At 38.9% G+C, this 14,258-nt stretch overlaps 1 protein-coding gene across 9 annotated transcripts in view; it reads left to right on the top strand.

Moving 5' to 3' along the window:
- The window catches only part of MYO9A (myosin IXA), a 293,601-nt gene that overhangs the window by 214,469 nt on the left and 64,874 nt on the right, over positions 1 to 14,258 (top strand). For all 9 annotated transcript variants that reach the window (XM_040493142.1, XM_040493145.1, XM_040493146.1 and 6 more), the window contains one exon: positions 12,249 to 12,360. In XM_040493142.1, the coding sequence (XP_040349076.1) occupies positions 12,249 to 12,360 (112 nt within the window). The remainder of the gene's footprint in view (positions 1 to 12,248; positions 12,361 to 14,258) is intronic.

The following is a 14,258-nucleotide window of genomic DNA, read 5'->3' as shown; positions in this document are numbered from 1 at the left end:
CAGGCTCCAGGCTCTGAGCCATCAGCCCAGAGCCCGACGCGGGGCTCGAACTCACGGACCGCGAGATCGTGACCTGGCTGAAGTCGGACGCTTAACCGACTGCGCCACCCAGGCGCCCCAAATTCACCAGTTTTTAAAAAATGTTTTAAATGTTTTTATTTATTTTGGACAGAGAGAGAGACAGACAGAGCATGAGCAGGGGAGGGGCAGATAGAGAAGGCGACACAGAATCTGAAGCAGGCTCCAGGCTCTGAGCTGTCAGCCCCATGTGGAGCTCAAACTCATGAATCATGAGCTCATGACCTGAGCCAAAGTCAGAAGCTTAACTGACCGAGCCACGCAGGCACCTCTCGCCAGTTATTTTATGTTTGAGGTTTTTATCTTTCTTAGACAAATAATTATATAATTATTACAAATAATTTTTCACTTTTCCCTTGCCTTTTGCTCATACATTTATTGTTTCATTTGTTTCCTATAAAAATTTTTAATCATCTGGGATTTATTTTAGTCTTGAATAAGGTAGGGATCAAAGTCTGATTTATTTTTAAAAGCATGTCAATTCGGGGCGCCTGGGTGGCGCAGTCGGTTAAGCGTCCGACTTCAGCCAGGTCACGATCTCGCGGTCCGTGAGTTCGAGCCCCGCGTCGGGCTCTGGGCTGGTGGCTCGGAGCCTGGAGCCTGTTTCCGATTCTGTGTCTCCCTCTCTCTCTGCCCCTCCCCCGTTCATGCTCTGTCTCTCTCTGTCCCAAAAATAAATAAAAGCGTTGGAAAAAAAATTTGAAAAAGCATGTCAATTCTGTGAACTGTATTCAATGATGCATTTCTTTTGCAATGATTTGAAATATCACTTTTATAATATACTTCATTCCAAATGTATTTGGGTTTAATTTTGAACTTTCTCTTTTTATTCATTGATCTGTTTATACACATATCAAATTTTTTAAATTACTTTTTATGTTATCAAATATATGTACATGTATACCCCCATATACACATGATATACAAGACTCTAAAGTCTTGAAGGCTTTTCTCTTACTTTGACTACGTTTTTATTTTAATTCCAGTTCGTTAACACACAGTGTTACATTAGTTTCAGGTGTACAATGTAGCGATTCAACACTTACATACAATAGCCAGTGCTCATCACAAGTATACTTAACCCCATCCCCAGTTTAATCCAGTTACCACCCTTTCCCCATCCAGTAACCATCAGTTTGTTCTCTATAGTTAAGAGTCTATTTCTTGGTTTGCTTCCCTATTTTTTTCTTCTGTGTTCATTTGTTTTTAAATTCCACATATGAATGAAATCATATGGTAGTCGTCTTTCTCTGACTGACTTATTTTACTTGGCATAATACTCTCTAGCTCCATCCATATCATTGCAAGTGGCAATATTTCATTCATTTTTGTAGCTAAATAATACTCCATTGAATATATACATACCACAGCTTGTTTATCCATTCACAAATTGATGGATATTTGGGCTCTTTCCCTAATTTGGCTATTGGTTGATAATGCTGCTATAGACATTGGGGTGCACGTATCCCTTTCGATTAGTATTTTTGTATTCTTTGGGTAAATACCTAGTAGTGTAATTGCTGGATCATAGAGCAGCTCTATTTTTTTTTTTTTAATTTTTAAACATTTATTTATTTTTGAGAGAGAGAGAGAGCGAGAAAGGGAAGAGGGGAGAGGGGAGAGGGAGGGGCAGAGAGAGGGAGACAGAGATGGATCCAAAGCAGGCCCCATGCTGCAAGCGCAGATCTCACACTGTGTGAGATCATGACCTAAGCCGAAATCAAGAGCCAGCTTCCCAACTGACTAAGCCACCCAGGCACCCTGGGCAGTTATATTTTTAACTTTCTGAGGAAGCTCCATACTGTTTTCTAGAGTGGCTGCACCAGTTTTTCATTCCCATCAACAGTGTAAAAAAGGATTCCCTTTCTTTACATCCTTCACCAACTCCTGTTGTTTCCTGTGGTGTTGTTAATTTTAGCCATTTTGACAGGTGTGAGGTGATACCTCACTGTAGTTTTGATTTATACTTCACTGATGATGAGTGATGGTCATCTTTCCATGTGTCTGTCTGTTAGCCATCTGTATGTCCTCTGGAAAAATGTGTTTATTTCTTCTAATTTTTTAACTCAATTATTTGTTTTTTGGGTGTTTAGCTTTGTAAGTTCTTTATATATTTTGGACACTAATCTTTTGTCAGATATGTTATTTGCAAATATCTCTTCTCATTCCTTAGGTTACCTTTTAGTTTTGTTGATTGTTTACTGTGCGGATGCTTTGTATTTCAATGTAATCCCAGTAGTTTATTTTTGCTTTTGTTTCCCTTCAGGAGACATCTAGAAAAGTGTTGCTATGGCTGATGTCAGAGACCTTACTGCCCTTGTTCTCTTCTAGGACTTTTATGATTTTAGATTTCACATTTAGACTTTGATCCATTTTGAATTTGTTTTTAGTGATGTGTGGTGTAAGAAAGTGGTCCAGTTTCATTCTTTTGCATATAGCTGTCCAGTTTTCCCAACATTATTTGTTGAAGAGACTTCCCTTTTCTCATTGGATATTCTTTGTGGGTCTATTTCTGGATTTTCTGTTCTGTTCCATTGATCTGTGTGTCTCTTTTTGTGCCGGTACCATACTGTTTTGATTATTACAGCTTGGTAATATAACTTGAAGTCTGAAAGAGTGATGCCTCCAGATTTGCTTTTCTTTTTCAAGATTACTTTGGCTATTTGGGGTCTTTTGTGGTTCCATACAAATTTAGGATTGTATATTCTACCTTTGAAAAATGCTGTTGGTATTTTGATAAGGATTGCATTAAATGTGTAGATTGCTTTGGGTAGTAGACACATTTTAACAATATTTGTGCTTGTAATCCATTTCTTTGTGTCATCTTCTATTCCATTTCTTTCATTGGTGTTTTATAGTTTTTGGAGTATGGGGTCTTTCATGTTGTTAGTTAGGTGTCTTACTATTTTTGGTGCAATTGTAAATGGGATTGCTTTCTTAATTTCTCTTTTTGCTGCTTCATTACTGGTGTATAGAAATGCAACAGATTTCTGTACATTGATTTTGTGTCCTGCAACTTCATTGAATTTATTTTTCAGTTCTAGCAGTTTTTTGGTGGAGTCTGTAGGGTTTTTCCATATATAATATCATGTGTCTGTGAACAGTGAATGTTTTCCTTCTTCCTTACCAATTTAGATACCATTTATATCTTTTTGTTGTCTGAATGCTATGGCTAGGACTTGTAATACTATGTTGAATAAAAGTGGTTAGAATGGACATCCTTGTCTTGTTCCTGATCTTAGGGGAAAAAACTAAATATGATGCTAGCTATGGGTTTTTCATATGTGGCCTTTATTTATTATGTTGAGGTATGTACCCTCAACAATCTACTCAAAGTAAATCTACTTTGTTGAGGGTTTATCTCATGAGTGGATGTTGTACTTGTCAAACGCTTTTTCTGCATCTATAGACATGATCATGTGGTTTTTTTCCTTTCTTTCATTGGTGGGATGTATCACGTTGATGGATTTGTGAATATTGAACCATCCTTTCAACCCAGGAACAAATCCCACTTGATTGTGATGGATGATTTTTTTTCATGTATTGTTGGATTTGGTTTGCTCGTACTTTGTTGAGGATTTTTGCATTTATGTTTATTAGAGAATGCTGGCCTCATAGAATGAATTGGGAGGTTTTCTTTCCTTTTCTATTTTTTGGAATAGTTTGGGAAGAATAGGTATGAACTCTTATTTAAATGTTTGGTAGAGTTCACCCATGAAGCCATCTGGTCCTAGACTTTGTTTGTTGGGAATTTTTTCATTACTGATTCAATTTCTTTGCTAGTAATCAGTCTGTTCAAATTTTCTATTTCTTCCTATTTCATTTTTGTTAGGTGATGTTTCTAGGAATTTATCCATTTTTTTTCTAGGTTGTCCAATTTGTTGGCATATAATTTTTCATAATATTCTCTGTGTATATCTGTGGTGTCAGTTGTTTTTTCTCCTGTCTCATTTGTGATTTTATTTGAGTCCTTTCTCTCTCTCTCTCTTTTTTTCTTAATAAGTCTGGCTAGAGACTTATCACTTTTCTTGATTTTTTTTTGGAGAACCAGCTCCTGGTTTCATTCATCTGTTCTATTAATTTCTTCTTTTATTTTCTGGGTGACTGATTTGTTGTTTAGTAGCATGTTATTTAACCTCCACATATTTGGTCTTTCCAGAGTTTTTCTTGTGGTTGACTTCTAGTTTCATAGTGTTGTGGTCAGAAAAGATGCACGGTATGACTTTGATATTTTGGATTTGTTCAGGCTGATTTTGTGGGCTAATATGTGATCTATTCCAGAGAATTTTCCATGTGTGCTTGAAAAGAGTGTGTTTTTCAGCTGATTTAGGATGAAATATTCTGACTATATCTGTGAAATCCATCTGTTCCAGTGTATCATTCCAAGCCATTGTTTCCTTCTTGATTTTGTGTAGATGATTTGTCCATTGATGCAGGACGCATTGTTAGCAAAATTGGCATTGGGCCACTAGTTTTATGATGAAACCATGAAATGCTGCAATGGCTGGGGACATGAGGCCTGGTGTGGCAGTGCACTGTGGCTGGGTGTGGTTGGGCCTGATTCTGGATGGTGGCTGGGGGTGCATGGCTGAATGCTGCTGTTGGGTGCAGTGTATGGTAGCAGCAGCACACCTGGTGGGTGGGTGGGGAGCATGCAGCTTTAACAAAATGTGCCCTGAGCCCTGGGCCAAGGCTGCAAGTGTCTGGGTGTACAGCTCCTCATCCTGTAGGTGGCTCTGTGTTTGTGCTGGGGGCCAGGGGAGAAAAATGGTGACTGCCAGCTCCCTTGTTTTCATAGAAGGCCCCCAGCTCACTCCAAAATCAGCTTTAATTTATCTAGCTCCCATTTGCCCCCCAGTATTGTGTAAACTGCTATTTTTATGTCCTCTCTGTGCAGGTTACTATCTCTTTAAGGGATAGTATCCCAGCTATCAGTTGCCCTCCCAGCTCACCCCTTGCTGAGTCAGCTGACTTTTTTTTTTTTAATTTACATCCAAGTTAATTAGCATATAGTACAACAATGATTTCAGGAGTAGATTCCTTAATGCCCCTTCCCCATTTAACCAATTCCCCCTCCCACAACCCCTCCACTAACCCTCTGTTTGTTCTCCATATTTAAGAGTCTCTTCTGTTTTGTCCCTCTCCCTGTTTTTATATTAGTTTTCCTTCCCTTCCCTTGTGTTCATCTGTTTTGTACCTTAAAGTCCTCATATGAGTAAAGTCATATGATATTTGTCTTTCTCTAATTTCGCTTAGCATAATACCCTCTAGTTCCATCCACATAGTTGCAAATGGCAAGATTTCATTCTTTTTGATTGCCGACTCCATTGTATGTGTGTGTGTGTACACACACACACACACAACATCTTCTTTGTCCATTCATCTATCCATGGACATTTGGGCTCTTTCCATACATTGGCTATTGTTGATAGTGCTGCTATAAACATGGGGGTGCATGTGTCCCTTCGAAACAGCACATCTGTATCCCTTGGATAAATGCCTAGTAGTGCAATTGCTGGGTCATAGGTTAGTTCTATTTTTTTTTTTTTAACATTTATTTATTTTTGAGAAACAGAGAGAGGCAGAGTATGAGTGGGAGAGAGTGGGGCAGAGAGAGAGGGAGACACAGAATTCGAAGCAGGCTGCAGGCTCCGAGCTGTCAGCACAGAGCCAGACGCAGGGCTCAAACTCATAAACTGCGAGATCATGACCTTAGCCGAAGTTGGACGCTCAACTGACTGAGCCACCCAGGCGCCCCAGTTCTAATTTTAATTAAAACATTTTTGTTCAATGTTTATTTATTATTGAGAGGCAGACAGCCCATGAGCACGGGAGGGGCAGGGGGAGACACAGAATCCAAAGCAAGCTCCAGGCTCTGAGCTGTCAGCACAGAGCGTGACGTGGGGTCGAACACATAAACCGTGAGATCATGACCTGAGCCAAAGCCGGACGCTTAACCAACTGAGCCACCCAGGCGCCCCTATTTTTAATTTTTTGAGGAACCTCCATACTGTTTTCCAGAGTAGCTGCAATCACTTTGGATTCCCACCATCATTTGAGTCAGGTGACTTTTAAAGATCCAGGCTGATGGGGTGCCTGGGTGGTTCAGTTGTTTGAGTGCCTGACTTCGCCTCAGGTCATGGTCTCATGATTCGTGGGTTCGAGCCCCACATCAGGCTCTGTGCTGACAGCTCAGAGCCTGAAGCCTGCTTTGGATTCTGTGTCTCCCTGTCTCTCTGCTCCTCCCCCACTCACATTTCTGTCTGTCTGTCTCTCTCTTTCTCTCTCTCAAAATAATAAATAAGCATTAAAAAAAAAACAAAAAACAAAAAACACTCCAGGCTGCAAGTCCCACTGGTTTTCCAAACTCACTGAATTCAACTCCTCCTGGGTTTTAAAACCAAACGTTATGGGGATTATTCTTCACCATGTGAGCTGTCTTGGTGTGAGGGCCCATTTCTTTGCCCTCTCTGCACGGGTAGCTCTTTCCCTACTGCAGGTAGCCTCCCTCCACTTTTCTGACTTTCCTACCCTTTCAGATGCAGTTTCTTCTGTGTATCTTGTTGTGGAGTTTGTTCTGCCTGTCTTCAGTTCACTCTCTGTTTATTGACCTGAATGTGGGTGATAACGTAGATGTAAATGTGGAACAGGATGAGCTCAGAGCCTTCCTACTCCACCATCTTCCCAAACTTTTTGTTTGTTTGTTTTTTAAAATTTTTATTTATTTATTTTTAGTTTTCAAATTTGTTTTTGAGAGAGAGACAGAGTGTGGGGTGGGGGGGCGGGGGGCCAGAGAGAGAGAGACACACACACAGAATCCAAAGCAGACTCCAGACTCTGAGCTGTCAGCACAGAGCCCAACATGGGGCTCAAACTTGTGAAACGTGAGATCATGACCTGAGCTGAAGTCGGATGCTTAACCGACTGAGTCATCCAGGTGCCCCTGTTATAGACTTCATGCAGATTAACCATCTTTGGTTAACATATTATTTCTTGAGATGGAATAAATATAGTTACTAATATACAAGCTTTCTGAATTAAACTACAATTCAGTTGTGCTTCCCTGAATTTTAGCAATTAGATTTTGAATGATTATAGAACATTCCTTCTTTTTGTTTAATATTTACAGATACCCATTTATTTATTTTATTATTTGCTTTTATTTTATTTTTTAATTTACATCCTAGTTAGTTAGCATATAGTGCAACGTTTTCAGGAATAGATTCCTTAATGCCCTTACCAATTTAGCCCATCCCCCCTCCCACAATCCCTCCACCAACCCTCTGTTTGTTCTCTATATTTAAGAGTCTCTTATGTTTTGTCCCCCTACCTGTTTTTATATTATTTTTCCTTCCCATCCCTGTGTTCATCTATTCTGTGTCTTAAAGTCCTCATGTGAGTGAAGTCATACAATGTTTGTCTTTCTCTGACTGACTAATTTCACTTAGCATAATACCCTCTAGTTCCATCCACGTAGTTGCAAATGGCAAGATTTCATTCTTTTTGATTGCCAAGTAATACTCCATTATATATATGTATATGTGTGTATACATATACATATACATGTGTGTGTGTATCTACACACACACCCCACATCTTAAAAAAATTTTTTTTTAATGTTTATTTCTTTTTGAGAGAGACAGAGAGTGAGCAGTGGAGGGGCAGAGGGAGATGGAGACAGAATCTGAAGCAGGCTCCAGGCTCTGAGTTGTCAGCACAGAATCCGATGTGGGGCTCGAACCCATGAACCGTGATATCATAACCTGAGCTGAAGTCAGACGTTCAAAAGACTGAGCCACCACATCTTCTCTTTCCATTCATCTATCAATGGACATTTGGGCTCTTTCCATACTTTGGCTATTGTTGATAGTGCTGCTGTAAACATTGCAGTGCATGTGCCTCTTCGAAACAGCATACCTGTATCCCTTGGATAAGTACCTAGTAGTGCAATTGCTGGGTCATAGGGTAGTTCTATTTTTAATTTTTTGAGGAACCACCATACTGTTTTCCAGAGTGGCTGCACCAGTTTGCATTCCCACCAGCAATGCAAAAGAGATCCTCTTTCTCCGCATCCTCACCAACGTGTTTTGTTGCCTGAGTTGTTAATGTTAGCCATTCTGACAGGTGGTATCTCATTGTGGTTTTGATCTGTATTTCCCTGATGAGTGATATTGAGCATTTTTTCATGTGTCGGTGGGCCATCTGAATGTCTTCTTTGGAGAAGTTGTCTATTCCTGTCTTTTGCCCATTTCTTCACTTGATTATTTATTTTTGAGGTGCTGAGTTTGATAAATTCTCTGTAGATTTTGGATACTAAATCCTTTATGTGCTATGCCATTTGCAAATATCTGCAGCCATTCCATTGGTTGCCTTTAGTTTTGCTGATTGTTTTCTTCGCTGTGTAGAAGCTCCTTTATTTTGATGAGGTCTCAGTAGTTCATTTTTGCTTTTGTTTCCCTTGCCTCTGGAGATGTGTTGAGTAAGAAGTTGCTGCAGCCAAGGTCAAAGAGGTTTTTGCCTGCTTTCTCTTTGAGGATTTTGATGGCTTCCTGTCTTATATTGAGGTCTTTCATCCAATTTGAATTTATTTTTGTGTATGGTGTAAGAAAGTGGTCCAGGTTCATTCTTCTGCATGTTGCTGTCCAGTTTTCCCAGCACCACTTGCTGGGAGACTGTCTTGGTTCCATTGAATATTCTTTCCTGCTTTGTCAAAGATTAGTTGGCCATACATTTGTGAGTCCATTTCTGGGTTCTCTATTCTGTTCCATTGATCTGAGTGTCTGTTTTTGTGCCAGTCCCATACTGTCTTGATGATTACAGCTTTGTAATAGAGCTTGAAGTCCTGGTGCGGTGCCTCCTGCTTTCGTTTTCTTTTTCAAGATTGCTTTGGCTCTTTGGGGTCTTTTGTGGTTCCATACAAATGTTAGGCTTGTTTGTTCTAGCTCTGTGAAGAATGCTGGTGTTATTTTGATAGCTATTGCATTGAATATGTAGATTGCTTTGGGTGGTATTGACATTTTAACACTATTTGTTCTTCCTATCCAAGAGCATGGAATCTTTTTCCATTTTTTTTATGTCTTCTTCAATTTTTTTCATAAGCTTTCTGTAGTTTTCAGTGTATAGAGTTTTCACCTCTTTAGATAGATTTATTCTTAGGTATTTTATGGTTTTTGGTCCAATTGTAAATGGGATCGATTGGTGTATAGGAAGGCAACTGATTTCTGTGCATTGATTTTATATCCTGCAACTTTGCTGAACTCATAGATCAGTTCTCGCAGTTTTTTGGTGGAATCTTTTGGGTTTTCCACATAGAGTATCATGTCATCTGTGAAAAGTGAAAGTTTGACTTCCTCCTGGCCAATTTGGATGCCTTTTATTTCTTTGTGTTGTCTGATTGCTGAGGCTAGGACTTCCAATACTATGTTGAATAACAGTGATGAGAGTGGACATCGCTGTCTTGTTCCTGACCTTAGGGGGAAAGCTCTCAGTTTTTCCCAATTGAGGATGATGTTAGTGTTGAGTCTTTCATATACGGCTTTTATGATCTTCAGGTATGATCCTTCTGTCCCTACTTTATTGAGGATTTTTATCAAGGAAGGATGCTATATTTTGTCAAATGCTTTCTCTGCATCTATTGAGAGGATCATGTGGTTCTTGTCCGTCTGTTCGTTCGTTCGTTCGTTCGTTCGTTCGTTCTTTCTTTCTTTCTTTCTATGTTTGTTTTTGAGAGAGAGAGAGAGAGAGAGAGAGAGAGAGTGTGTGTGTGTGTGTGTGTGTGTGTGTGAGTGGGAGAGCGTCAGAGAGAGAGAGGGAGACATAGAATCTGATGCGGGCTCCGGGCTCTGAGCTGTCAACACAGAGCCCTATGCAGGCCTCCAACTCATGAACGATGAGATCAGACCTGAGCTGAAGTTGGACGCTTATCCGACTGAACCACCCAGGTGCCCCTCTTGTCCTTTTTTTATCGATGTGATGAATCACGTTGATTGTTTTGCGGATATTGAACCAGCCCTGCATCCCAGGTATAAATCCCACTTGGTTGTGGTGAAGAATTTTTTTAATGTATTATTGGTTGGCTAATGTTGCGGATTTTTGCATCCATGTTCATCAGGGAAATTGGTCTATAGTTCTCTTTTTTAGTGGGGTCGTTGTCTGGTTTTGCATCAAGGTAATGCTGGCTTCATAGAAAGAGTTTGGAAGCTTTCCTTCCATTTCTATTTTTTGGTACATCTTCAAGAGAATAGGTATTAACTCTTTCTTAAATGTTTGATTGAGTTCCCCTGAAAAGCCATCTGGCCCTGGACTCTTGTTTTTTAGGAGATTTTTGATTACTAATTTGATTTCTTTACTGGTTATGGGTCTCAAATTTTCTGTTACTTCTTGTTTCAGTTTTGATAGTTTATATGTTTCTAGGGATTTGTTCATTTCTTCCAGATTGCCCATTTTATTGGCATATAATTGCTCATAATATTCTCTTATTATTGTTTTTATTGATCTCTCCTCTTTCATTCTTGATTTTATTTGGGTCCTTCCCTTTTTCTTTTTGCTCAAACTGGCTAGTAGTTTATCAATTTTGTTAATTCTTTCAAAGAACCAGCTTCTGGTTTCTTTGATCTGTTCTACTTTTTTTTTTTTTTTTTTTTGGTTTCTATAGCATTGATTTCTGCTCTAATCTTTATTATTTCCTGTCTAATGCTGGTTTGGGTTTTTATTTGCTGTCCTTTTTCCATCTCTTTAAGGTGTAAGTTTAGGTTGTGTATCTGAGACCTTTCTTCCTTCTTTAGGAAGGCCTGGATTGCTATCTGTATTCCCTCTTATGACTGTCTTTGCTGCGTCCCAGAGGTTTGGGGCTGGGTATTATCATTTTCTTGGCTTCCATGTACTTTTTAATTTCTTCTTTAACTTCTTGGTTAGCCCATTCATTCTTTAGTAGGATGTTCTTTAGTCTCCAAGTATTTGTTATCTTTCCAATTTTTTTTTGTGATTGATTTTGAGTTTCACAGCATTGTGGTATGAGAATATGAATGGTATGGTCTTGATCTTTTTGTACTTATTGAGGGCTGATTTGTGTCCCAGTATGTGATCTATTCTGGAGAACCTTCTATGTGCACTGGAGAAGAATGTATATTCTGCTGCTTTAGGGTGAAATGTTTAGAGTATATCTGTTAAATCCATCTGCTCCAGTGTGTCATTCAAAGCCATTATTTCCTGTTTAGATGATCTGTCCATTGTTGTAAGTGAGGTGTTGAAGTCCTCTACTATTATAGTATTATTATCAATGAGTTTCTTTATGTTGGTGATTAATTGATTTTATTTAGGTGCTTCCACATTTGGAACATAAATGTTTACAACTGTTAGCTTCTTGGTGGATAGACTACTTGATTATGATATAATGCCCTTCTTCATCTCTTGTTAAAGCCTTTATTTTAAAGTCTAGATTGTCTGATGTAAGTATGGCTACTTCAGCTTTCTTTTGTTGACCATTAGTATGATAGATGGTTCTCCATCCACTTACTTTCAATTTGAAGGTGTCTTTAGGTCTAAACTGGGTCTCTTGTAAACAGCATATAGATGGGTCTTATTTTCTTATCCATCTGTTACACTGTGTCTTTTGATTGGAGCATTTAGTCCACTGACGTTTAGAGAGAGTACTGAGAGATACAAATTTGTTGCCAATATGTTTCTTGTAGAGTTGGAGTTTCTGGTGGTGATCTCTGGTCCTTTCTAGTCTTCGTTGCTTTTGGTCTTTTTTTTCCCCCCTCTTGTCTTTTCTCCCCTCAGGGAGTTCCTGGTAAAATTTCTTGCAGGGCTGGTTTAGTGGTCATGAAGTCCTTTAATTTTTGTTTGTCTAGGACCACTGATTTTTATAATTTAAAATGCTGATTCAGAGTCATGCAAAACAGCTCTTGTATGTTTGTAGCATTCCTTTCTGTTTTCATACAAGTTGATCTTGTTTCTCTACTAGATTGTTAGCTTTTTGAAAGTAGGGACCACATATATTGCCTTTATTTAGTTTCTCAGAAGATTGTATTTACTCCTGGAGTAAATGTCCATTGAAGACTTAACAAGGGATTGAAGGATTTCCCATTGGCTGACTATGTTAAAACAGCATTTGTTATGTTGGCTTTAACATAAATGCTATGTTTTTGTTTTGTTTTTTTTTTATTCAGGTAGAAGAGCACAATGGTCACATCTTTAAGGCCACCCAGTATAGCATCCCTACATACTGTGAGTACTGTTCTTCCCTGATATGGATAATGGACCGAGCCTCTGTTTGCAAATGTAAGTATGAGTGATCTTTTTTTTTTTTTTTTTGAGGAATCCATCTATCTTTACTACAGTAATTCCAAACATTTCACCATGAACCTCATTTTTGCTATATAATCTTGTCACATGTGGCAGAACACATGTACTTTGTCAGACACCCATCTATCCGTTCTTTGAAGTGCAAAATAAAGTACAGAGACCTGAACTGACTTCTCTAGGTTCTCAGGGGTCCCACTTTAAACTTGTGGCTAAGAAGGGTCTGGGCCCTGCTGTCAGGACTCACATCGAAAGCCACTCTTCCAGAAACTTTTTATCTACATTTAGTAGCCTGAGGAACCAATTTGTGAGTTTCTTCAAAGAGGAAGAGCTCTTCTGAGGGAAGACAATTACCCTCAGAAATTAGAGTACTTTTATTTAGCCAATATGAGTGATCTTTGAGAATTTTTTTTAACCCCTTGATATTTCTATTTCCTAAGTTTACTTACATTTTTTTTTAACATAAAAGAGTAATTCACACTTCCTGATTCTTTAACCTCATTTCACTGTACTCTCTCACCTACTCTCTGTTGCCAAACCAGATATTTTGGTGGTGTTTGGTCACTGTACTTGCAGCTTACTTTATCTGAAATGCTCTTCTCCCAGACGTTAGTATGACTTACTATTTCAGTTAATCTATGTCTTCACTCAAATGTTACCTCTTACAGAGCTCTTTCCTTACTGCCCTATCTGAATACCACTCTGTCCCCTAATTTTTTGTCCCTTAATTCTCTGTCTCCTTCCTCAGCTTAATAGTCTTCATAGCACTTATCACCACCCAAGGTTATATTAAGTATTTGTTTTCTTGTTTGTCAGGCTGTCCCACTAGAAAGACATATAAGGTCAGGAAACTTAATTGTTTCTTAATACCAGATCACTTGAAACTTAATACCAGATCAGTTCTGGTATTACAAATTTTGATAAATATTTGTTAGGTAGATGGACCTATAGATGGATGGATGAATTAATGCAAATATTATTAGGCTATAACCAAAAAGTACTTTTTTTCTACTTGTAATCTTTGTTAAACTTTTTTTGTGTGTGAAAGTTTATTTATTTTGAGAGACAGCTGATGGGTAAGTTGCAGAGAGGGAGGGAGGGAGGGAGGGAGAAAGAGAGAGAGAGAGAGAGAATCCCAAACAGGCTCTGCACTGTCAGCAGAGAGCCCAGCATGGGGCTTAGACTCACCAACTGTGAGATCCTACCTGAGCTGAAATCAAGGGTCAGATGCTTTACTGGCTGAGCTGCCCAGGAGCCCCTCTACTGTAATCTCATCAGAATATATAAGTCTCTGAATGTGAATAGAGACTTTTTATAGGTCACCTTGGTTCTGGGTTCTGGCTTACAGAGGACCTTCAGATTCTTTTCCTGTCATGCCATACGTCTACTGTGGTGCTTTCAGTAATTCTTGGAGGTTTTGTTTCCTAGTGGCCTGGAATTGAATGACTGAAGTATTAGGAAGGGCTGTGTCCAGTAGGACAAGGATGAAAGTCATGGTCACCATTGTGGAATCACCATTATTAGATATGTTCATTTGTTCTGTCATCAACAATGGTTTCTTTTTGTTTTATTATTGATAATCTAAAAAAATTACAGCAAGAACAAAATAGGAAGTAGTTTGCCATTAACTTGACTGTTTGATGTTAGTCTGAGTCCAGTAGGTTTGGTATAAATGTCTCTGTGTTTTAAAACTGAAAATGGAAAAAAATCTGTTTGTTGATGACTTGGGTGGGCTTGGTTTGATTTCTAAATAGAATTAACTGACTTTGTGATTATACTGGTGGTTTCACCTGCACAATGAGATAGCCTCCCCTATTTGATCTCGGTCTTGAAAACCTCACAAGTTATGTTTTAGAAGCTCAAAAAAAATACCTAGG

Source organism: Herpailurus yagouaroundi, unplaced genomic scaffold, assembly GCF_014898765.1.
Source record: "Herpailurus yagouaroundi ecotype Mexico unplaced genomic scaffold, PumYag 184, whole genome shotgun sequence".
Classification (NCBI taxonomy): domain Eukaryota; kingdom Metazoa; phylum Chordata; class Mammalia; order Carnivora; family Felidae; genus Herpailurus; species Herpailurus yagouaroundi.
The sequence above is the reverse complement of the archived record's forward strand: the minus strand, read 5'-3'. Positions and strand labels throughout refer to the sequence as shown.